The 23379-nt window shown below is 43.3% G+C and overlaps 2 protein-coding genes across 4 annotated transcripts; both read right to left on the minus strand.

Annotated features, from left to right (window-relative positions):
- Positions 1-3720: 3720 nt before the first annotated feature.
- LOC117767372 (serine/threonine-protein kinase/endoribonuclease IRE1-like) lies at positions 3721-15660 on the minus strand. Its single transcript, XM_034594940.1, is given in 28 exon segments — positions 3721-4137; positions 4140-4290; positions 4714-4781; positions 4872-4998; positions 5088-5110; positions 5113-5214; positions 5432-5579; positions 5959-6158; positions 6273-6369; positions 6470-6659; positions 6762-6861; positions 6965-7069; positions 7326-7479; positions 8015-8209; positions 8487-8620; positions 8835-8882; positions 8885-8914; positions 8917-8983; positions 9138-9216; positions 10186-10399; positions 10510-10569; positions 11327-11428; positions 11520-11642; positions 11977-12049; positions 12150-12222; positions 12862-12895; positions 12981-13098; positions 14961-15660. Coding segments are annotated over 28 exon segments (2916 nt in total). The 5' UTR covers positions 15027-15660; the 3' UTR covers positions 3721-4102.
- A 779-nt stretch (positions 15661-16439) lies between these two features.
- Positions 16440-22537, minus strand: LOC117767442 (carbohydrate sulfotransferase 12-like). 3 transcript variants are annotated; one of them, XM_034595082.1, is made up of 7 exons: positions 22429-22537; positions 19814-20452; positions 19515-19657; positions 18494-18622; positions 18100-18294; positions 16898-17190; positions 16440-16667 (listed from the first exon to the last, which is right to left on the minus strand). In XM_034595082.1, exons 2-6 carry the CDS (start codon positions 20339-20341, stop codon positions 16920-16922), a joined length of 1266 nt encoding a protein of 421 aa, XP_034450973.1. In that variant the 5' UTR covers positions 20342-20452; positions 22429-22537; the 3' UTR covers positions 16440-16667; positions 16898-16919. The 3 variants fall into 3 exon arrangements, with proteins under 3 accessions (XP_034450973.1, XP_034450981.1, XP_034450988.1); XM_034595090.1 differs by lacking the exon at positions 22429-22537 and having other exon boundaries at positions 19814-20463; XM_034595097.1 differs by lacking the exon at positions 16440-16667 and having other exon boundaries at positions 18102-18294; positions 22429-22533.
- Between the last annotated feature and the right edge of the window lie 842 nt (positions 22538-23379).

The raw sequence follows: 23379 nt of genomic DNA on the forward strand, positions 1-23379 counted from the left end.
ATTAAACACCCTCTGAAGTATCCGTTCTCTTAATGTGACCTTTTCTTTTTTTAATCAAGATCAGATAAAAAATTCTGAGGGAAATCAGCGAAAATGTCAATTGGATTCAGCCCCTGATTCTGATCCCGGCAGAGTTTAATGGATCCTTCCCTGTCCCATGATGAGGCAATAAAAGTCTTTATTGTCCCCGAGGGGCAGTTTGGATCCAACTATTTACGTAAAAGTTAGTGCCAATAGAAGAGCCAACACTCTTCCTCCATCACATCCTTCTGCCAAGTTTCATGGTAATTCATGCAGACATATTTGCATAATCGTGCTCACGAGAACAGTCACCAAACCACACCCACTAACCAGCTGTTAACGCTCAGTAAACCTCTACCTGGTCAAATGAAGATCCTGTCAGCACCTCAGTAACCACAGAGCAACACAGCACTCAGTAGTAAACTCACACTTACAAAACAGTGTTTTTAAGTCAATTTGCTTAAAATGATATAATAGAGAATCAGTCTGTTGACTACACTGATGCACACAGACCTGACTAGCAAGCACATTCATCAGTACTGCAGTGTGTGTGTGTGTGTGTGTGTGTGTGTGTGTGTGTGTGTGTGTGAGAATTCGGTCTCATGACTCTGGTTAAGCTGATGTTTCCCTAAGGCTGTTTTGATTGGGCCTACAGCTGAACTCTGATATTTAATAATGAGCCAAGTACTCCCTGTGTCCACAAACGTGTCCACACACACGCACACACACACACACACACACACACAGGAACTGACCAAACCAATGCATCATGCAGCCCAATATAAACAACTGGTGGTTCATTAGTGGACGATCTGGCCGTGACACATCTCTGGGCCCTGGGCCGTCACGTCATTAGACCTCTTCTGTTTTGGTTCACGCTGACAGTGGAATTAACTCAGCGACGCCTGAAGCCTTATCTGCTCTGCTGGACGTGTTTTCTTTTCAGACGCAGCTTGTTTGTTTATGAACACAACAGATAAACAAACACACATGGAGAGAAAATGAGAAACACAACGAGGCCACAGATGCAGACGTGACAGTAGAAAAAAAAACTACCTCAGGCCTCAATTAAAGTGAACATATGGAAATGAATCACTTTTCCATATTTACATTTTTAAACCAGTTAGGAGGAGATGTAAAGGCAGGTGTCTCCCTCTGCTGGCACACGGGGAGTAATGCATCGCTAATTGACTAATGTTTCATGTCTTGTAAATAATAAAAAAGGTCTGAAGTCGCTCAGCGTTTGTCAGATACTGAGCTTTCAAATATCTCTGGCATAGTAAGTTGTTTTTGTGGCAAAAACACACAGATGAATAACACGTTCTCGCACAAAAACAACTCTCGTTCTGAACATTTACAGACTTTGGGTGAATTAACCGTTCAGAGGTTTGTCTGTTTCTTTTAACGAGGCCTGTTAAACCGGCAGAGTTGTGTTAAAGCTGCTGTTTTATGATGAAAAATAAAAACAGGCTGATATTTCAAACATGAATCCTCAGGCCTCTTGAGCGAGTTGTCTTCAAAGTAAAAGCATAGAGTTGGTTTTTTTGTTAGTGATGCTTTATAATCGAGCTAAATAACAAGAGTTTTTATTTTGAAAACTTGTGAGCTCGGGTCTGAAGATCGTGTTGGATTTGTAGATGAAAAACATTGACTAATTAAATCTTCATTGCAGATAAACCAGGCAGGATGAAAGTTTTCAAACTTCACTCTGCACATTAGACTGTTGATAAAAAGCTCAGCACACAAACAATACAAAGTGTGAGTATATTGTGAAAGTGTTTGAGGACGACTCACTACTGACAACAGATAATTGTGAAGTCGCTCCGGAGCAAGAGGTGAGGTAACGGAGGAAGTAAATCTTTAGAGATGTAGACTTTGCTCCACTTCACTTGCATGTGATGAAATGTGGCGCAGGTCATGTTCAGGTGTTGTTCCGTGGATCATCGGAGGTCTTGAAGCTACAACTGCGTGATTTGGATGTTCACTGCGGAAATTAACTCTTTCATTTCACAGGGCTGTTCAATCCACAGTGTGAAGCAGAGAACGATGCATTTATATAAAAACACATTGTTCATAGTAAGACGCTTGATTGTAAGAACTTTGCATGTTTTATTGTAGCGTGTACTTATATGCTTTAACGTCTTTTATGCATTTACTTGACTTTAAGCTACATTTTATCTGTGAAATGTGCTATATATGTAGTATTATTATTTGCAGGATCATTACGATAGGTTTTACATTTCCTACTGTCTCAATATGGTCTACAGCTAATTACTGTGTTTCTCTCTGCTGACAAACCACACCAGACCTGGTTGACTTCATTCTTTGGCACACCCAAAGCATCAATTTAATTCACTCATTCACGGAAAGAAAAAGTACAAAAGATTAATTCTTCATCATTCATTCCACCGCAGAACTCGAAACAAACCTTCATCCGGAGATTTCACACGACTCGGCAGCATCGTGTGAAACTGTGAAGGTTTAAAAAAGTTGAAGCAGTGCAGAGACATTCAGGGGGGAGTGATGATCCAATGACACAAACTGCAGCTCGGTTACACGCGTGTAAACCGCACAACATGGAACATACATGTCCGTAACTTCAAATGAAAAGCTGCCACATTTCCCAACAGTTTTTTTTACACAGTGCCAGTGATATTTGAGTATTATCCTTCAGCAGTGCAGTAACAGACACATACATCAAATACATAAAAGCATAACATCAAACATTGTAGTGATTTGGGCAAAGTCCATACGAGCAGCAGGACGGGGAACTGAACATCTGTCTTTTTAAAAAAACAGGGAACGCGAGCTCTTCACCCGCCTGTTGTCGTCCAGTGTTGTGACAGAATTGTTGTGTTTGTTTTTCACCCTCCACAATAATCATATTTCAGTACACTTTTTAAAAAACCAAAGCGTGAAGCTAGAATCTGAGACCTGAGCAACACTGTTTCTCATTTATTTCAAATGTTTATCTTCATAAAAATAAGTGATCATTTCTTTTTATCTACAGACTTTTGCTGCATGTCGCGCCCCCCCCCCCCCCCCCCCCCCCCCCCCCCCCCCCCCCCCCCCCCCCCCCCCCCCCCTCCCCCCCCCCCCCCCCCCCCCCCCCCCCCCCCCCCCCCCCCCCCCCCCCCTCTCATCCTGTTTTCCTGCTGACTATCCACTAAAGGCAAAACATCTATAAAATAGAGTAGTTGAAATAAGTTGTATATATACACATGTAGGATATCAGATACAGTAACAGAGACGGACAGGAAAGGAAAGGGAGGCGATGATATCACAGATGTATTTCAGGGACATTGGTGATTTGGGATAAAACCTGTTATTTTGGGAAACTCTGGAGCCTTTTTCTCCCCTCATTCTAATAAAATATTGCAAAAATTCAACTGTGAATTAAAAAAGAAAAAGACAGAATTGCATCAAAGAGTAAAGATGAAGGAATCTCCGCACAGCCCAAAGTCTTTTATCCAGCACAGAAGTATGTTGTGTTCACTTGAGAAGAAAAAAGTCGGCTGTGTTTTTCCGAATTAACGAGAAAGTTCCAACTCGTGGGAGAAGCTTTCATCTCCATCACTTAAAGGCGCCAACATCTCAACACCAAACCAAATCAAACTGGATCAAACTACACAGGTGGAACATGTCGGCTTCGGAGCTTATTCTCAGCTTGTGATCTCGTTAATTCTGAGGTTTTTCCCCCCAAAGTGAATTCAAAGAACTTCTGCGCTCCTGGATTTGTAGTGATTAAAAAAAACACAAAGCTAAACTATTGCACTAACTCTGAATACAAATATCTGGCAACTGCATTTTAAAGATTTCATATTATATTATTGATGTACAAACCGTGTGCAGACTTTGTGGAGATCTGCATTCTGAGTGGTTTCTAGGTTTAATTTTAAAAATATATCTGCAAAATGGATCTGTAAAACAAATCAAGGTTTATAAAAAAACAAACACTGTAACCGTCCCCTAAACAGTGTGGGCTTTACAAAAGCAATACATGGCACTGTCAGCGATTTCCTTGCTCACCAAAAGGTACATGGACGCCATGTGCGTGTGGAGTCCGGAGAGCAGAGTCATGTTAAAGTTGCTTGGCGCTGGGGGGCAGGTAGTAGAGTGAAACGGCCTCTCGTGGGCGCAGATGCTCAGGGCGGCGTGCGTGTGCATCAGTAACCGTGGAAACCGTGAGGTGAAGTAGCTGATGAAGCCTTCAGGCAGCTCGCCGAGCGTCTCCTGCACCTCAGGCGGCAACTCGTGGTAGTGATGTTTCTGGAACAATTACAACGCGGAGAGTCAAGAGCAGAGGGGGTGTGTCGCACGCTGCTGCTTTCAGACACCAGGCATTTTACGGAGGTTTTCCCAGAGGGGAAGTATAGGAGAACATTTCCTGGAAGTATTCGTGCCGTGTTGATGACGTTTCTAACACGCGACAGTTGCGGAAGAATACAACATATCAATGGAGGAAAATTAGGAAGACAACGAGATTCAAGAGCTTTTGGAGATCAGGCTGATGTTGGTGTTGATGTGCTGTAAACAAACATGTGCAGAGTTTATACATCATGTCCCGCCTCCCGCGCTCTACCCAGACTCCGCCTATCGCCTGAACATCTCCTGTTGTTGTGAACTCCTGCTGGTTCTTCTTATTCGAGAGGCAAACCACAGAAAATGCCCAGAGCTGAGTGTGTGACTGACCTTATTCCTCATGGCTCTCAGCAGGTCTCGCACCAAGTTTCCTTTATACGTCCTGAATCGCCGCAAATCTGAAACGTGCAAGAGAAAATGAGCCAGTGACGGGTTTTCGTTATCCTGCACAGTGAAGTGAAGACGTGTGGTCATGTTTTGTTTGTGCCCTGTCTGAAGAGGAGGCCCAGAGATGTGCATCCTCCAGTTGGCTCGGACCACGGCTCTGCCTGCAGTCTCCAGTCTGACCACGATGGGACTGTCCGCCGCTTCCTTCTCTATGCGATCACTCACATCCTTCACACACACAGAAAATTAAATGTCTATTTAACAGCAAGAAAGAAACAAGAACTTTTAAAAGGGCCTGAAGGAGACACTGAACACACCTGGAAGAAGAGCAGCTGCTTCCTAAACTCCAGAAGAACGGATGCTTCAGCACGCAGGCGGTGGACGGACGAGACTCGGCCTCGGCACCGATCATCTGCTCGATCAGATCCTGTGCTATGACGTTATCTGATTGGACAGCGATATAATAATTGTTTTCAGGTTAGTCAAGTATAATTTTACGTGCGTTACATTACAATCTTGCAGATGTTTGAGATAATAACCGTCGTATCTGTAGAATTTGGTGCGTAGCTTCGATGCAAATGTGTGAATGATGTGTTTTTAATAAATGCTGTAAACATAAGGGACAAGCAGAGGAAGACACACGCAGACACGCCGCCCTCACCGTGTATATCCTCCATAAAACGTGAGAGGGAATATTCTCCTGCCAGGATGTTGACCTGTCGTCTCAGCGCGTCGCCGAAAGGGTGCTGCCCCCTGCTGATCACGTAGTAAAACACACATCCGGCCGAGAACACGTCCACCGCTGCCGTCTGAAGAGAAACCAAAACTGTGTCAGGACAAATTTCTTGACAAATTTACACCAAACGTGATGGAGGGATGGATTATGGGCCACAGGAGAACCTGTAAAGTATTGGTGTGGATCTGGCTTAAGGGGCAAATGTTTATCATTTTAAAGAAAGAGCACGTTTCTGCATTTTCATCAATTCCCCAGGAAACGGAGTACGGATCTTGATGTTAAAAAAACCAAGATATTTAGGTAATTATTTGTAAAACAATAAGAAGTAAGTTTCAAACTGTCAATTTTTTAATCTGCAGGAGTTCTGTCTGACTGTGGCCAGTTATACAAATTGCCTGAATCAGTTCTGAGACTCAAAGACAAACCACTTTACCCTGTAATATGCATCTTACTGGTTTATTTCCAGGCGTATCCCGCAGTACTTCAGGAGCTATCCACCCTTCAGTTCCCGGAATCCCCGACCGCATAGAAAAGCTGCAGCGACCGTCTGGGATCTTCTTACAGAGACCGAAGTCCGAGATGAGCGCTCGGACTTGACCCAGCGCACTGGGAACCGACAGCAGGATGTTTCTAGGCTTCAGGTCGCGGTGGACTAAAAAGGGAGAGATGATGGAGCGTCATAAAGAGATAAGAGGGGATTCCAGGGGGACACTTGTGTGTTGTTGTGTGTATAAACATGTAAAAACAGTTTGTGTGTTTCTCAGACCTATGTTGAGTGAGTGCAGGTGTGAAAGGCCACACATGGTCTGCTCCAGTAGAGTTATAGGATTCAACTCAGGGAAGCCAGATGGATCCTCCACATACTGCAGAGACACATGTAAAAGCATGTAACTTCTGTCATTAAGTAAGAACTTGTGCTCCGATGAGGGCCTCACGATACTTTGCTCTTTCAGAGACACTCACCTGCTGCAGCGTTGCGGCGCACAGCTCGATGGCGATGTACGTGAAGAGGTGGTCTCTCTCCGTGCAGAAGTATCGGATGACGTTCGGGTGAGTGTCGGACTCTCGCAGGAGCTGCACTTCTCTTTCTGCCACCTCAAAACACTCCGGCAGGATTCGCTTCACCGCCACGTGTCGTTCGTCGAACTGACCCCTGACGTACCGAACACAGAACAATACATTTTCATCGTCTTTACACAATCAGCTATGGTAACAGCACGGTGGTAAACACGTGTGTACACATGACGACGTATACCTGAACACAAAGGTTCCTGCTGTGCCGTGTCCAAGGACGTCAGACGGAGTGAAGGAGATTTTCCCGACCTGCACCTCCTCACTGTTTCCTTCTGAGAGGTCTGAGGAAGACGAAAGATGCAGAGAGAAATGAATCTGAATGGTGAAGGACAGGAGGACATGATTTAATACTCTTTATAAACAGTTGTGTTTAGTTTGTGTTACCTGCTGTGGGATTGTGAGCAGTTGTATCATTTTTGCCGGCGTCTGAGGTGCTGCTGCTCCGAGTGTGAGGGCTCGGTGGGGGGTTGGCCGATGCAGGTGTAGAGTCTGGAAAAAGAAAAAGCGTAGATATTTATTATGTGTGTACAAACAAGTTTTAAATAAAGCTAACCTTCCTCTGTAACCGATTTAATCAAGAAATAAATATTTAATAAATGAGAAAAAAACATTGCATCAACACTACCCAGCACATTTTAATAATATTTCATGTCCTTGGTGCAACGGAGAGAAACATTTTAATAATTTAACTCGCCCGCTAGGTCCTTAAGTAAAGGGACAACAACTTGTTTTATCAGTTGCTCACCACCGGAGAGGTTTGTGTCGGTGGAGAGAGTCGTGTCTGTGGAAACCAAGGTCACCGTCGGGGTGTTTGTCTGCATGTTGGTCTGCAAGCACTGGAGACGAGACTCAAACGCCTCCTCCAGCTGCCTCTGAGCTTTCAGCTGCTGGGCTGCTCGCTGGAAGAAAAAAACCCCCCACACAGATCCCAGATATGGATTACATGTTTAGAAACGTAGCCTCATTTCAACCCTCTGAAGACTAGAGGGTTGAACTAGGGGCACACAGAGAGCCCACCCCCCCTGCTAAGGCCCAACAGTCCCCTTATTAATCACATTTAAATTCACCAGATTTTTATTTTGATCTCGTAAATGTCAGCCCCTTAAATAAGCCAGATTTTTTTCACTAATCTGTGAGAAATCAAGGAAAAATGTTGAAAAACACTTGAACTAAAAAAAAAAAAAACATTTAATGGGTTCTTCTCTGATCAATTTCCAAAACATAAATTCCTTGGCAGAGATAATAAGGATAACTTCTGTTTGTTAAACTTTATAAATGCGGCTAAAAGAAAAACTGGTAGGAGGTAATTCAAATTCAGCTCCTGTCTCTTTCAGTGAGCTTCGGCTTTTGCCTCCTTCTCAATCGACATATTTCCATTCTTCTTCACAGCCTGGGTCTGTTTTCGTGATCTGTGCATAAGTAACACAAACTCACAATAGGGTACGTGAGCGCGAAGGCCAGCCATCCTCCCAGCAGCAGCGTCAGAACAGCCAGCGTCAGGCGGTCCTGAGTCATGTAGACGGGCAGCGCAGCGACCGGCCTCTGAGGCTGCGTCGGCCCCGAAGCGTCCCCGTCCTCCCCTCCTCTGTCACCAGTAGTGTCGCTATGGCCACCACCGACCGTCTGGAACTGAAGGACACAGGGAGAACAAACAACGGAAACGGGATGAGCGCTTTATAACTATGTAAAACTTACTGGACAGCGTTTGTCTGCTTTATTTGTATGTAAAGCAGTTTGTCCATCCAACTGGCTGTTAAAGGGACATTTAGAAGTTTATCACATCACTTCTTTGCTCTCTGGCACAGCCTGAAGTCGGCTGTAATGGAGAGTAACGGCCTAATAAGGGTAACTGCCTGATTCTGGTGATTTACCGACTCTCAGGTGTAAAGTCGGGGATGTGACTCACATATCGCTGGTGGTAGTAGGAGGCAGGGGAGCCGGGGGATCGAGGGGGGATGACCGCCTCCCCAGAATGCTGCAGGCTGACGGGGAAATCCCTCAGCATGGTGGTGTGGGCGACTGGAGGGAGCTCGTGATGACCTGAAACACACAAATACACACACATAATGAATTTATGAGTGTCTGTGATTGTGTTGATAAATATATACGATTGTTTCAGGTCTGACGGGACTTTGCAACGTTTTCTTCGTAAGATAGAGATATGGTTTTTAAATGTATTTCCAGGTATCTAGGTCCATTCCAATACGTTAATAGTTCATAGTGTATGTGTGTGAGTGTGTGTGTGTGTGTGTACCTATTATCAGCCAGTGGTTCTTCCGGCTGTTGGTGGTCCCCGGGGGTAGCGTATGTCGGTGGACGGTATGATCTCACACTCCCTCGCTCTCCGACCGTCACTCCAGCCGTCACAGGACCTTCGATCCGAGCCAGGGTCAGACCCCGAGGCTGCCATGGCAACCAGAACCCCAAAAAAAGCAACCGTTTTTATCATCATTACGAACATTATCCTTACTTTCTCATCTGATACAGTATAATTCAAATTAGTGTTAAAGCTGAATTCAGATATATGATACAAATTGATTGTACGTTTTGAACTCACCACTAAGGAGATTCCATGGTGGACGAGGGAGGTCGAGGCGTAAAGGTGAGTGTCCAACTTTCCAACATAGAGAGTTGGTCTGAAGGAAACAAAAGCTGGTTTAACTCCTCAGCTGAAGAAAGTCAAGTTATCAAGCTTTTCTGTTTGTGTTTCGGTCGAGAGGAAAACTCAGACACTTACAGAAATATAAATCATTAATACTTAATAATCATACTTAATTATAACTCATCAGATATGGGGTTTTCCACAGTCAAACAATTAGCAGTTCACACTGATCACACTTTTTATATATAAAATTGTATTGCTGCAGAAATTCTTGTTTCTGACTGGCAGGTGTTTTCTTAAAATCACAGATAGCTGTCACTCATGAAGTTTCACCCCCATTTTATAACATTAAATAACTATGTAAAACTTACTGGACAATGAACACTTGAACAAAAATCTGTGTGAACGACCTAAACTGACGGAAATAAAGTTTGAGAAAAATCTCTTTGACTCATATTTTGACTTTTGGTTTGTTCCATGCCCATCCACTAACACGGAGGAGGCGGGGTTTATGACCGAGCCACCAGGGAGCAATCAAGATGATTTGACTTCACTTTTTCGGGAGCTGTCATGTCGTCCATCTCTAGTCTATTCTTAGAATACACAGAATAAACAGACACCTCCGCAAGAGATCCAGCCAAGAGTTGAACTTTGACTCACTGCCCCAGATACAGGAAATCAAACTGCAGAACTGGTAGTTCACACTGTCACCAGTCGACTAGTCCAAACCACAGGGTGGACGCACTGCAACAGAGTTTATCTTGTTGGTCAAACTATCCTGAGAGAGAAAACGACAGAGTCTCAGTGCCTCTGCCTCGTCTGTATTAAATGAAGCACTTACACTGGGAGATTGTTCAGCAGGGTTTGTGCTTTCTACCTTTTGATTACAGTTATTATGTATAAGTATCGTTCTGGAAATCAGACATCACTTCAGGACGGAATTTAACAAGTGTCTATTATTTCGTATGCATGTGTGAGTGTGTGTAAATTATAATTCTCTTACACGAGTTGTGTTTTTGCGCTTGCCTGCTCCTTCACAAACTGATAGCTCCACTTCAGCGTGGAGTGTGCGTCCGCGCGGTCGCTGGCAGAGAAGGTGAGGAAGCGCAGCGTTTCCATGGCGAGGGACAGGTGGGGGGCGTGTCTCAGCGAGTCGCCAGAATACAGGTAGACGCCCACGACGGGTGAGCCATAGTTCTGAGTCCACAGGACGTCGCCTAGAAGACAAAAAAAAAAAAAAAGACATTTGAAAAAGACACATGTTCAACAATTATCATCTCTAGGTAATAATATGTTCACATAGTAAAAACCACACACCTCTGCCTACCTGACTCTCTGTCCACTGTCACGACGAGACCGTCCCCACTCGACACAAGATGAGCCATTTCTGAGGGACAACAGAGAGTTAGTGTTGGACAAGCTGGAATAAAACATCACTTTCAACATGTTTCACACGTTCTGGGAGGTTTTATGTTAGTGGTACTTCTAACTAGAACCAGGAAGAGACACAGCATCTCACTTCCAGCTAATCCACTGCACTGGCTACCAGTCAAATTTAGGATTCAGTATAAGTTTAGTTTATTTGTTTTTAAAGAATCATTACCTTTCTTACAAAGTTTTACATTCCCATATCTAAGGTTAAACTGAAGACTCACATGTTTTCTCAGTCTTTGGACTGTCCTTGGTTGCTTTTAATTCACTTTTTAGCTTTTTATTTCATTTTATTTCATTTGTGTACTTCTCTCACTTATGTATGACTTAGGGAAGCTCTTGCTCTTCACAGGCTTCATTCTGTGACAGATTTATCTGGTTATTTATTTGCAAACAATAAAGTAAAAAGCACTAAAAGGGCATAAAACCTCAGCTGAAATCTGTTATTTACATCTTTTGAATGTTTTAAATTCAAATATCAGACTATATATTTAACCGTTATTCATTAAAAAGCTCTTTATCTGGATCTGTACCCAAAAAAACAGCCAGTTCATTCACTCCATATCCAACATGTGTAAGCAAGTGAATAACAAACATGGGAAACAATGGGGATAAAACAGGTCGTTGGAGATAATGAGATAAATTACCAGAGGTCTGAGAGTAAAAGCATCGTATTGGTCTTACAAATGGTGGCACAATAAAAAACTACATACTGTAGTCTTGCTTCTCATCATAAGGAGGAGCTGAGTAATCGTTGTACGTGGCGTTCCATCGCAGCTCCTGCGTCTTCGTGTCGAACATGGTAACAACATATTCTAGGAAAACCAACAGATGAAAAGTCCATAAAAAATAAATTTGTGATTAATGAGAATACTCCAGCCATGTGCATGTGCTGGTGCCACCTACCTGTGCGTCCTATGTAGAGCAGAGGAGAGTTGGGGCAGATGGATTCAGAGGAGGAGGTGGTCAGACTGGTTTGCTTCTCACCGGTCTCAGGATCCACCACGAACCACACATCCTGTTTTTTACCTGCACACGAACAGAAAACTACTGACGGACCAGGATTCTCAAATATTTATATGTCAGGTTTAACTGACACAAAGCCAAACAATGGGCCCCACTATGATGTAATGTACATAAAACAAGTCACACTTTCCTCTGCATATTTGCACAAACACGCAGCCACATAACCTCCCAAACCACACACGCACACACACACACACACACACACACACACACACACACACACACCACACACACACACACACACACACACACACACACACACACACACACACACACACACACACACACACACACACACACACACACACACACACACACACACACACACACACTTTACCTGTATAGAGGACACCATCAGAGCTCCGGCAGGGAGCTGACTGAACCAGCTCTGGGATGGTGAAAGGAAGTTTCTGCAGATACATGAAAACAACAGGAACAACTGATGAAAACAGGCACACAAACTGACACACAAACAAACACACAAACACACACACACACAGTATTCCTCACCATCAGGCCTTCCTTGTGCTTCCCGCCCAGGATGTACAAGCTACCATCATTGGGGTCTGGGAGGAAACCCGGCCTGCAAAGAAAACAACATTCACATGATGATCAGTTGTTTGTAGGAGGGATTTGACTGGAGATCTTCCATCACTACAATATTAATATACACTTTAGAGCATTGTATTAATGTATTAGAGATTATAATAATATTAATTTTATTTGCACAGCACTTTTCAATACAAGTAACAAATCGCTTTAGAAGAAATAATATAAAACTCAATCAGAATAAAATGAAATAATAATAATTAAAACAATACAGATAATAAAATCGGTGATAAAAGCATGTTTATAGAGATGTGTGAGACAGAAAGTGAAAATAATAGAGAGATGAGACTGAGTTGTTCCTATAGTTTCCTTTACCGCCACCATGGAGGTTATGTTTTCACCTCTACTACAAAAAGAAACACGTTCAATTCTGGACAAGGGAATTATTTTCACCTATTTCCCAGAGAATATTGTGAGTTAAAACATGTGTATTTTCAAGGGGACTTGTTAAATAGTAAGTTCACAAAACAAGACATTTGAAAGTTTTAAAAACTCACTGCCTTGTGCACACTGTATATCTTTATTTGCTCAACCATAAAAAAGGTATTGAAGATTGATGTCCAGACCTGTGTGTGTGTGCATATAAGTGAATGTCTATGTGTGTGCTACTCACTCTGAGAGGTAGACAGGCACTTGGATGATGGGGTCTGGAGGAATTCAAGGAAACAATTTGATCAGAAACGAAAAAGAAAACAAACATTAGGGAAATCACACCGATGTCTGTGTATGAACCTTCTCTCAGAGTCCACTTGATCTCCCCTGATTGTTTGGAGACAGCGTGCAGACTACCGTCCAGTGTCGAGACGAACAAGAGGGACTCTGGGAGGGTGACGGACCGGACCCCCCCAACCTGAGGGGTCGCCAGAGAGAGAGAGAGAGAGAGAGCGAGAGAGAGAGAGAGAGAGAGAGAGAGAGAGAGAGAGAGAGAGAGAGAGAGAGAGAGAGAGAGAGAGACACTTTAGGCCAGCTGTCTGACAGAGTTCAGTCACCGTGTCATGTATCCAAGATTTTAGCATAGCTGTGTGTGTGTGTGTGTGTGTGTGATAGTGTGTGTGTGTGTGTGTGTGTGTGTGTGTGTGTGTGTGTGTGTGTGTGTGTGTGATAGTGTGTGTGTGTGTGGGTGTGTCAGGTCTGCCAGGGGTTGACATTCAGCCCTGCAGTTAGTCTCTGCTCCAATAATCATGATGTGTTCCTGATTTAACAGGATATCCTTATTGCCAACACTACACCCTACATTGTGTGTGTGTGTGTGTGTGTGTGTAACGCTCCCATATTTACCCACAAAGGGGTGGCCACTGGCAACACAGAGCAGGGTAGCACTCATTGGTACAGACACACTATTACAAACAGAATTATGACGCACACGGACACACACACACACACGGACACACACACGGACACGGACACACACACACACACACACACACACACACACACACACACACACAATAGAAAAAGTGCACAAACTGATAAAAGGCCCCGGACCCTAAAACCCTCCCAAGACACACAATATGAGTTGTAATAGTTTTGTGTGTCTCTATGTGGATCATTTTGGTAATAACATATTTGCGTTTATTTTTTTTTGGTCTCTTTATGGTTATTTTGTGAGTCATGTCGCTTACTTTGTTAAAAAAGTTTTGTGTGTGTTTTTGGTCATTTTGTGTCCTAATGAGGCCATTTCTCATCGCTTCGTTGCCATTCTCCGTTTCTTTGTTCATGTTTTGTGTGTCTGTGCAGCGATTTGGCGTCTTTTTCTGGTCATTCTTTGTCTTTTTACCTGTTGTGCATCTCTTTGCCGTCATGTTGCCTGTCTTCATATTTGCTTTGCATCTTTGTGGCTGTTTTGTGTCTCTTTGTGGTAATTGTTCTCATCTTTGTAGAACTTTTTTGTGTCTTTTGGTCTATTTGTGTCTCTAAGAGGCCACTTTTCATCTCTTTGTGGATGAATTGTGTCACTGCTTTGTCGTTTGGCATCGCCTTACGACTGCTGCACCTGTTGTGCATCTTTGTGTGGTTCACGCTGCAGCTCTTGATAATAGTTTTGCATCTTTTGTGTCTCTTTGTGACAATTTTTCAAATCTTTGTAGCAGTTGTGTATCCTTCAGTTCATGTTATTTCTTGATGAGGCCATGTTTCTTCTCTTTGTTGATGTTTTGTGTGTCGCTATGGTCGTGCTGTACCTGTTGTGCAGTCACTTTGAGTCCTTCTGTGGTCATGTTTTGCATCTTTGTGGTTGTTTTGTGTCTCTTTGTGGTACTTTTTTCACATCTTTGTTGTAGTTTTGCATTTTTCAGGTCATGAAAAGGGCATTTTCCTTCTCTTTGTGGATGTATTGTGTGTCTCTAAGGTTGCGTTGTATTTGTTGTGCATATCTGTGTTGTCATGTTGTTCTTTAAAACAGTTTTGTATATTTCAAACAATGAATATCAACAATCACTTCATACAGCCACCCCCCTCCCCAACACACACACACGCACACACGCGCACACGCGCACGCACACACGCACACACGCACACACACACAGTATTAACTTTCTTTCTGCTAAACACTAAACGTCATATCATCGTATCATGGCAACTTTGCTCGATCCTGAAATAGACACAGAGCAGTGGCGGCCAAAGTTCCGCGTAAATAACGAGAGACCCACACACAGAGTGAGCGACACAAACACGCACGCACGCGCACGCACGCACACGCACACACACACACACCTGTAGTTGTTGTCCTCCCCAGGACAGAAGCAGCAGAGGCAGCAGAAGTCGTCCCACCGCCTCCATGACCCCCAGCTCTCCGCGTCTCAGGGCTCCGAGCGCCTGACGCTATTCAACCGACAACAGAGGTCGAAACCCCGCGACGTTTCCAGCGCCGCGGTCCATCGGCCACACGCTCCGCAGCGGCCTGCTCTCGCGTCGTCCAGCCCCGCGCTGACAGCCACTAAACCCGGTCACCACACAGCCGGAGGAGCCGCTGAACCTCCATCACAACACCTCTGTTTCCGTGTTCGATCGGTGACGTCGACGCTCGACTGTCAAAGCAGAGGTGAGGGCGGGGCCAGCCGAGTGACAGCCCGGCTCGGCCAATGAGCGCGGAGGTTGCGTGGGGAAGGGGCGGGGTCTGTGGAAAGGGCTGGAACACGTGGACAGAGACACGAGGACAGAGGACAATGTCTTTGTGTCATAGAAAGTGGTGGATGTCGTCATTGTGAGTTCACCGGTGGAAACACCATCAGGGCCTGTTCTCACATGTTAACTTTACTCATCCACTCACTGTCACTTTACTGTGGAACGAAGGAAATAAAGATCCTGTAAGTCATGAGAAACTTTCTCATTATAATGACTTAGCATCTCAATACGATACTGAGTCATTATTATGAGATACTAAGTCATAACAATGAGATACTAAGTCATCATAATGAGATACTAAGTCATAACAATGAGATACTAAATCATAACAATGAGAAAAGTCATAATAATGAGATAGTAAGTCATAACAATGAGATACTAAGTCATTATAATGAGATACTAAGTCATAACAATGAGATACTAAGTCATAACAATGAGATACTAAGTCATAACAATGAGATACTAAATCATAACAATGAGAAAAGTCATAATAATGAGATAGTAAGTCATAACAATGAGATACTAAGTCATTATTATGAGATACTAAGTCATAACAATGAGATACTAAGTCATAACAATGAGATACTAAGTCATGAAATTTGATACTAAGTCATAACAATCAGATACTAAATCATAACAATGAGATACTAAATCATAACAATGAGATACTAAGTCATAACAAAGAGATACTAAGTCATAATAATGAGATAAGTCATAATTTGAGATATTAAGTAATTTCTTATTATTATATCTTACAGGATCTTTATTTTCTTCCATACATCACGGCCTGTTCTTCATATCTGACATTTTTTACTTTTTTGACTTTACTCATCCACTCACTTGTTCTCTTGTCCGGTGACATCGTCAAACACGTCTACGACATATATACATTTGTATTCTTTTGTGTGCTGGATGTTGTCTATGGTGCGGAGGGATGTTTGTGTTCATCCTACCTGGTTTATCTGCAAAGTCGTGCAGTGCCCGTTCTAAAACCTGTTTGTTATGGGCTGCTTGCTTGGTCCTGTGGTAATGCTCATCATTTGCGAGTCCTCCTCAAACAGTTCGACAATGTACAGTGTGCTGGACGTCGTGTGCAGAACTTTCAACTAATCGTACTTGTGATTTAATGCACAACATGTCTGAATATCTTTTTCCACCACAGCCTCAAACATACAAAGTAAAATCAGAAAAAGAAAAATCCAAGTTTAACAAAAAACACTTTATTTTTTGCAGCACATTTCCCTTCAGAGATGTCAGCTCCCAGTCCCAGTCGTCTCCCCACCACTAACCAAAATACTATTCATAAAATACTATTCAAAGTGCCTTTACATGGGGAGACAGACTGGGAGCATGTAGCCTGCAAGCGTGGGTGTGCTTCCGATATGAAATCATGACAAAATAACACTGGCAGGCACTTCTGTCACTTGAGGTAAGTCCAACACAAATTAAACAAACAGCATCGTAGACTGGTCGTCAAAGGCAGGTCAGTGAGGGGGGGGGGGCTCTGCACACGGTGCAGGGCCCAGGCCTTTGGCTCTGTGGTGTGGGTCACTGATGGAGGACGCTGTCAGGTTTGGGATAACCAAACAGCTCAAAGTCTGGTTCGTACAGCTTGTACAGCTCTCTCCTCATCGTAATGGGAATCTGTGCAAACCAGTCTTGTTCCCAGCTGGCTGCGGTTCGGTTACGGGCCCCTGAGGGGAAGTGGAACAGATGATCCACCTTCAGGAGCTTCAGCAGGTGCTCGGCGTCGGGTTCCAGGGTTTCCAGTCGCCCGATGAAGTCGTACCCGACCTGGCACGGATGGCACAGACGACACCTGAAACACACAAGACACAGACACTTGTTAAATGGCTTTAATTTTGCTTGTGACTTTTCTGCCATGTTTGTACTTTATTGGAAGGTGTGAAAAACAAGAAACACAACTCTACTGCTGTTCTACTCTTACTGCCCTGGAGGGTTTTGGCTCCTCAGCCTGCACCAGTCAGACTTTAATGTATTCACACACTTTTGTTGTTATTGTTATGAAGAAAATTGTGATTTATGAATATGGGTGACGCGAATAAAATTCGATTTAATATTTCTGCACCTCACTGTTTGTATGTGCCCTCTCTAAATTAATAATGATATTGTTTATGTAACATCTTCTTTTATGTATACTGTTAAATGCGAGTTTATACACAATTACACGGCTCTGTATGTGGATTCAGCAATATTCATGTACGTATTGTTCCCTCTGAATATACCAATCATTTATTACATATCAACTTATTGCAGTTATGTAACTGTGATTCAGAGAACATGCAAAAAAATCTGAACTGAATACAAAGAAGTAGAAAATAAAGACCATGTGAGTGAATAAAACAATTTAAATCAAAAGCTGTTTCTTTTCCAAAACAAATAAAGGCAGTAAAAATTAAATCATAGATAAGGTTAAATATATGTGAAGAATCCCAACGTGCAGATTCAAAATGTTTCCTTCTTATGCACTGATAAGCATAACTGTCATAATACAACACACTATAAAAACACATGATCTGTCTCCATTAAGAAAACAATGGTGGAAACAATCAAACAAAGTGGAAATGACAGAGAAGGTAACAGAATAAAGTTTTTTTCTGCATATTGTAATCTAATAAAATATAATTATCACGAAAATGCAGTAGTATTTGTAAGTGTAGTGTGTAGTTTTAAGAGTAGTGTGATGCTGCACCTGTGTGAGACAAATACCTGTCGCCAGTGTTCGTTGAAGATGCTCTTCTGCTCAGTCTCTGGATCCTGCAGGTACTCTACAAACTGCTCAAACGTCGGTTTGATTCCTGCGGCAAACGCCTCGGCCACTGTCTCCGGCAGAGTCCCGGAGACGTTACCATAACGACGCAGCATGACCGAACCAAACTGCTTGTAGAATTCCTGGTTGGGGCTTAAAAACACACACTTTGATAAATATATCATCAAAGAACTGCAGTTTAATCAAAGTGAAGCATGTACCTCTGTGTACAATCACACACACACACACACACACACACACACACACACACACACACACACACACACACACACACACACACACACACACACACACACACACACACACACAGACACTCTACTGTGAAACACACCTTCCAAACTTGTTCCTGAAGGCAGAGATGAGACGCACAAACGGGTCTCGTACAAACAGGAACTTGGTGTAGTGCTGGAGCTTGAGCGCCATCAGGTGGCGGGACAGAGAACCGTAATGATGCCAAAACCTGGTCAAAGGGAGAACAAAACACAGAGGAGGATATTCTGTTAGTGTCACAGTCTATTATTATATGCTTTGAATCAAACATTCAAATTCTATTTAAAGTTTCCTGGATGGATAACAAAGCAAACACAGCAGGGGGTCAGTTCTCTCAGGGGGAAATGATTTGTCTTGTTGGACAATGGTGCAGAGAGAAAAACACATGTTCAGGTACTCGGCTCCTGAGCGCTGGAGAAAGGTCCGTCTGTGCTGCAGCGCCGGGCTCCGCCTCTCCTCCTTCCATGTGTCAACTCAGTGAATAACTCCTTCAGCTCACGGAGAGTTCGTCAAACACAGTTCTAGTGTAACTCGGTGTCTAAGTGCTGCTGCGGAACTGACGAAGAAGAAAAACAGCTCCATTTGACTCAGTTATGCAAGTGTGAAAGTCGGAGGTTGATTATCTTTGCATTTGATTGCTTTGCCTCAAACTTAATAAAAATATATCTAACTCTTAATTGTATCTACGTGTAACAGCAATTACCTGTTTATTTTATTTTCTGCAAATTCTCTAAATGTCAGATAATCCATAAGAGCATTTTTCTTGTCATAAAGGTCAATTAGATTTGTTTTTAATTGTCAGTAGTTTTAAAAGCCTTCTCCTGTCCCTGCAAATACAAATCAGCTAAATAATTAAAAGCGTAGACTGTAAATAAAGATAGACGGAAATATACAAATTATGTATGTTTATATTTAGTACATTTTAACGTTCATGTATGTACTTTTACCTCAGTAATATTTGGAAGGGAGAACAATTACTTGTGTAAGAGTCAAGAGAAAAGAGAAAAGAATGTGTGTGTGTGTGTGTGTGTGTGTGTGTGTGTGTGTGTGTGTGTGTGTGTGTGTGTGTGTGTGTCTCCTACTTGGAGAAGGTGAGGTAAAGAGTGGAGTTGTGTACGAGCTCCGGAGGTACAGCCTTGGGGTCAGTGTACGGTTTTCCTGTGGAGGGCGAGATCAGAGACTGAGCCAGAATCACCATCACTCTCTTCCAGTTGGTGCACGCTACCTGAACGGAGGAGAAAAGACAAGAAGGTTCAGAAAGACAAAGAGACACCATGAATGTGGTGTGTGTGTGTGTGTGTGTGTGTGTGTGTGTGTGTGTGTGTGTGTGTGTGTGTGTGTGTGTGTGTGTGCGTGCGTGTGTGTGTTTTCTCAGCTGTACCTTGGGAACGTAGCAGTAGATGATCTGGTGTGTGTCGTCCACTATCAGGTGATCCAGCTCCCTGTTGGGGATCTGCTCAAATGGTCGAGTCCTTCCAGGGAATTCCACAGCGTCCTGTCCTGAACAAACATCCTTGATCCTCTGCTTCCTCGCCTCCTGCTCCCTAACGTCAACAGAAGTACGACTCCTTCCCTTCTCCTCATCCTCCTCCCTTGTTTCCTCCTCCTGCTCTTGTTTGTCCTCCTGTTTTTGTTCTTCTAATCTCGTCTTCTCAGGGATGAGTTTTGTCTTGAAAGCGTTGGTGGGGACGGTGGAGGAAGAACTGGTCTGGGCTCTGGCGGTGGAGGGAGAGAGGGACGGGCCGGCAGTCGTCAGAGGACAAGATGCAGCCTGAGGCGACCCGTGTTTGGGGTCCTGCAGCGGGTGGAGGCTGAAGCCCCTGACGTCGTCCCAGTACACGAGGAGGAGCAGGATCATAAACAACGACCCCAGAATGAACGCCACTCGTAGACCCCGCCATAAGCCCATGGTTATATCGAATCCAGCGCCGTGATTGGTGAAGAAAAGAGGAAGAGGTTATCTCAGCTCCGCAGAGGCCATCTATCACGGAAGGAGACGCTTCCTGCTTATCGGCTGCAGCTGAGAGAAACAGGAAATATCACAAAAATCCCAGTTCCTCTCTTACCGCCCAAATAAAGACAAAGCAATGAAAAATGACTTGTGCTAAAATACCAGAACTGGATATTACAGAGGTTTAAAAAACACAGAAACTTCCAGATCTATTCTCGGAGAATAAAACATGAAGTATATTAATACTCAACTTCATCAGACACATCACGAGGTTCAAGTACTTTTAATCCTCCACTATACTTATATTCACAATTCTTAATCCTATACAGGTGTTTAAACATAGAATCTTATTTTGAAAATACAGATTTTGATGATGAACTGCATTATTACAGATGAAACTACTCATCAGTGTATAAAGTACTTTAGCTACTTAGCTTAATCAAAATGATATTTTACGAAGTCAACAGGGCCGCTCAATAAGTCATGAGTAAATCTTTAACTAACTGAAAAGAGAGAGGAAGTGTTTCACTGGAGGAGGAGGAAAAACAACTAGAGGGATTTTTCACAACTCTACATAACAGAATAATTAATTAGCATCTAATAAAAACATTATTTACAAGAACAAACTCATTATGAAGAATCACCATGTCAGTGGGATTCTTTTTATATAAGTGACGATTGAACAAATTAAATCTGACTGAAGTAGTGACATCAAAGCCTTTGCATACGCTCTATATAATAATGTATGACAAACAAAACATTAAATATATATAAATATAGGAGCAGGCTGATAAAACCAAGCACTGTGCTTAGGTACAATTTCAAAGTACTGAAACATTTCAGTTGTTGTATATACTACTTTTTACATACACTCCCTATTTCTTAAATTCTATTAGATTAACTTCAGAGGTATATATATATATAACTCTTGTGTACTATATATGTACTATATATGTACTTTATATGTCTGGGTGTATTTTGGAGCAGTGTTTGTCCCGGGGCCGTGGGAACCTGTGACGGGGCCCCCGGACGCTCAGCTGTCACAGAGATGTGAACAAACCTGGTGTGTGTGTGTGGGGGGGGGGGGAGGAAACAGCTTCAGCTTCCGTCCTGCTGCTGGAGGCTTTAAACTTTAAACCCTTTATTGTCCATAAAAACATCTGCCATCAGGAGGGGGGTGGAGGTGGAGATATAGTGGAAAAAGTGAGTGTCCTGATAATAAATAAAAAGCAGTTAAAAAAAAACTGAACAGAAACTGCTCCGAGAGAAAATGACTGGTTTCTCTGTGGTGTTTCTTTCCACTATGGTTTTTCCATGTGAGCTCCACGTTGACTGGACTGAACAAAAAATCCACCTCCATAAACTGTCTCGTGTCCTGGCACAAACTGTACACACACACACACACACACACACACACACACACACACACACACACACACACACACACACACACACACACACACACACACTCAATATTATTCTGTTTTTTTCATGCACTATTACTGTTCATGTGCAATAAATGTAACATTACTTACTCTTATTATCACTACTTCTAACTAACACTTACTGTGTTTTGAATGGTTTATTATTTATTATCATTTTATTGAAATTTCTACCAGGCACTGGTTCTGTTATACACTTTATACTTTTATTTTCTATTGTTTAGATTTAACACTGTTGTTTTATTCACTGTATTCTTCTCTGTTTTCTATCTTTTCACATCTCATCTTAAAAGAGGAAAAATTATCTTTTATTATCTACATGCAGCTCAGTAATAAATCTGCAGTGGGACGTTTCCATGAAGGTTCAGTTTTATTCCTCCTCCTCCTCCTCCCGGTCCCCAGCTTGCATGAAACCAGTGAGTTACAATGGGTCCATTGATGGGACAGTGTCCTGCTCCCCTGTAAAGACTCGGTTACAGTAGGTGGACACATGGAGTCTTTTCCTGCAGAGCTGCTCACACAGTGGCTCTGTTCTGTCTCTGCCTCCACACACTGGTTCTCAGCCCTCAGAGGAAACCTAGCGGAGCGGTGTGTTTATCTTACCCGGCTGGAGAGCTCCATGGTCGGTCAGTCCTTTGTCCCTCAGCCCGGTGATGATGAGACCAGACCGGCTGAGCTCGACCGAGCAGGTCCGAGCTCCGCAGCGGTTCAGTGTCTGCACGTGAAGGAGACAAGTACCGCGAGAGTTCAGGGTTTTATATGAGGGGGACCAGACACCAGCGTGCACAACACCGTGCACGCTCCGTGTGCACGCTCCATGTGCACGCTCCCCTTTCACTCTGCAACATGAACCCGCCCACTACTGGTTGTCTAACTGAGGCCCGGGGACCTGCAGGCAGCCGCAGAGGATGAGGAGGAGGGGAAGGGGAGGAGAGGAGGAGGAAGAGGAAGAGGAAGAGGAGGAGGAGGAGAGGAGAGGAGGAGGAGAGGAGGAGGCGGAAGAGGAGGAGGAGAGGAGAAGGAGAAGGAGAAGGAGAAGGAGGAGGAGGAGAGGAGAGGAGGAGGAGGAGGAGGAGAGGAGAAGGAGAAGGAGAAGGAGAAGAGGAGGAGGAGGAAGAGGAGGAGGAGGGGGAGGAAGAGGAAGAAGAGGAGAGAAGGAAGAGAAGGAAGAGAAGGAAGAAGAGGAGACGAAAGAAGAGGAGAAAGAGGAGGAAGAAGAGGAGGAGGACGAGGCTCGTGAAGAACAGTTTCATATTACTGGTGATACAGAGCAAGGATCTACTTTATGTTATAAATAGATAAGTTATGCATTATTCAAAATTAAGGAAAATAGAGATAAAGAATATGAGCTATATCTCAGAATTTCATTGAATATATGATGTATGACATATGTGATTATTATAACCACTGACTCTGGTTAGGGTTGAGTTTCTTTCTGCTCATTGTGGGAACTGTTGGGTCATTATTTGACTGTAGGACGTGGAGTCGAGCTCACAGATCAAATATAATGTCCACAGTTACGTAAAGAACATTATACTCTTGTCAGACTGTGTT

This window comes from Hippoglossus hippoglossus, chromosome 1 (genome assembly GCF_009819705.1).
Source record: "Hippoglossus hippoglossus isolate fHipHip1 chromosome 1, fHipHip1.pri, whole genome shotgun sequence".
Classification (NCBI taxonomy): Eukaryota; Metazoa; Chordata; class Actinopteri; order Pleuronectiformes; family Pleuronectidae; genus Hippoglossus; species Hippoglossus hippoglossus.

Excerpts from the sequence above, each read along its gene's own strand:
- LOC117767442 (XM_034595082.1), bottom strand. The coding sequence starts at position 20,341 with ATGGGCTTATGGCGGGGTCTACGAGTGGCGTTCATTCTGGGGTCGTTG. Across the intron at positions 18,295-18,493 it reads TTCAGGAACAAGTTTGGAAG|CCCCAACCAGGAATTCTACA; the intron begins GTGTGTTTCACA and ends TGTGTTTTTAAG. Across the intron at positions 17,191-18,099 it reads AACGAACACTGGCGACAGGT|GTGTCGTCTGTGCCATCCGT; the intron begins ATTTGTCTCACA and ends TGTGTGTTTCAG.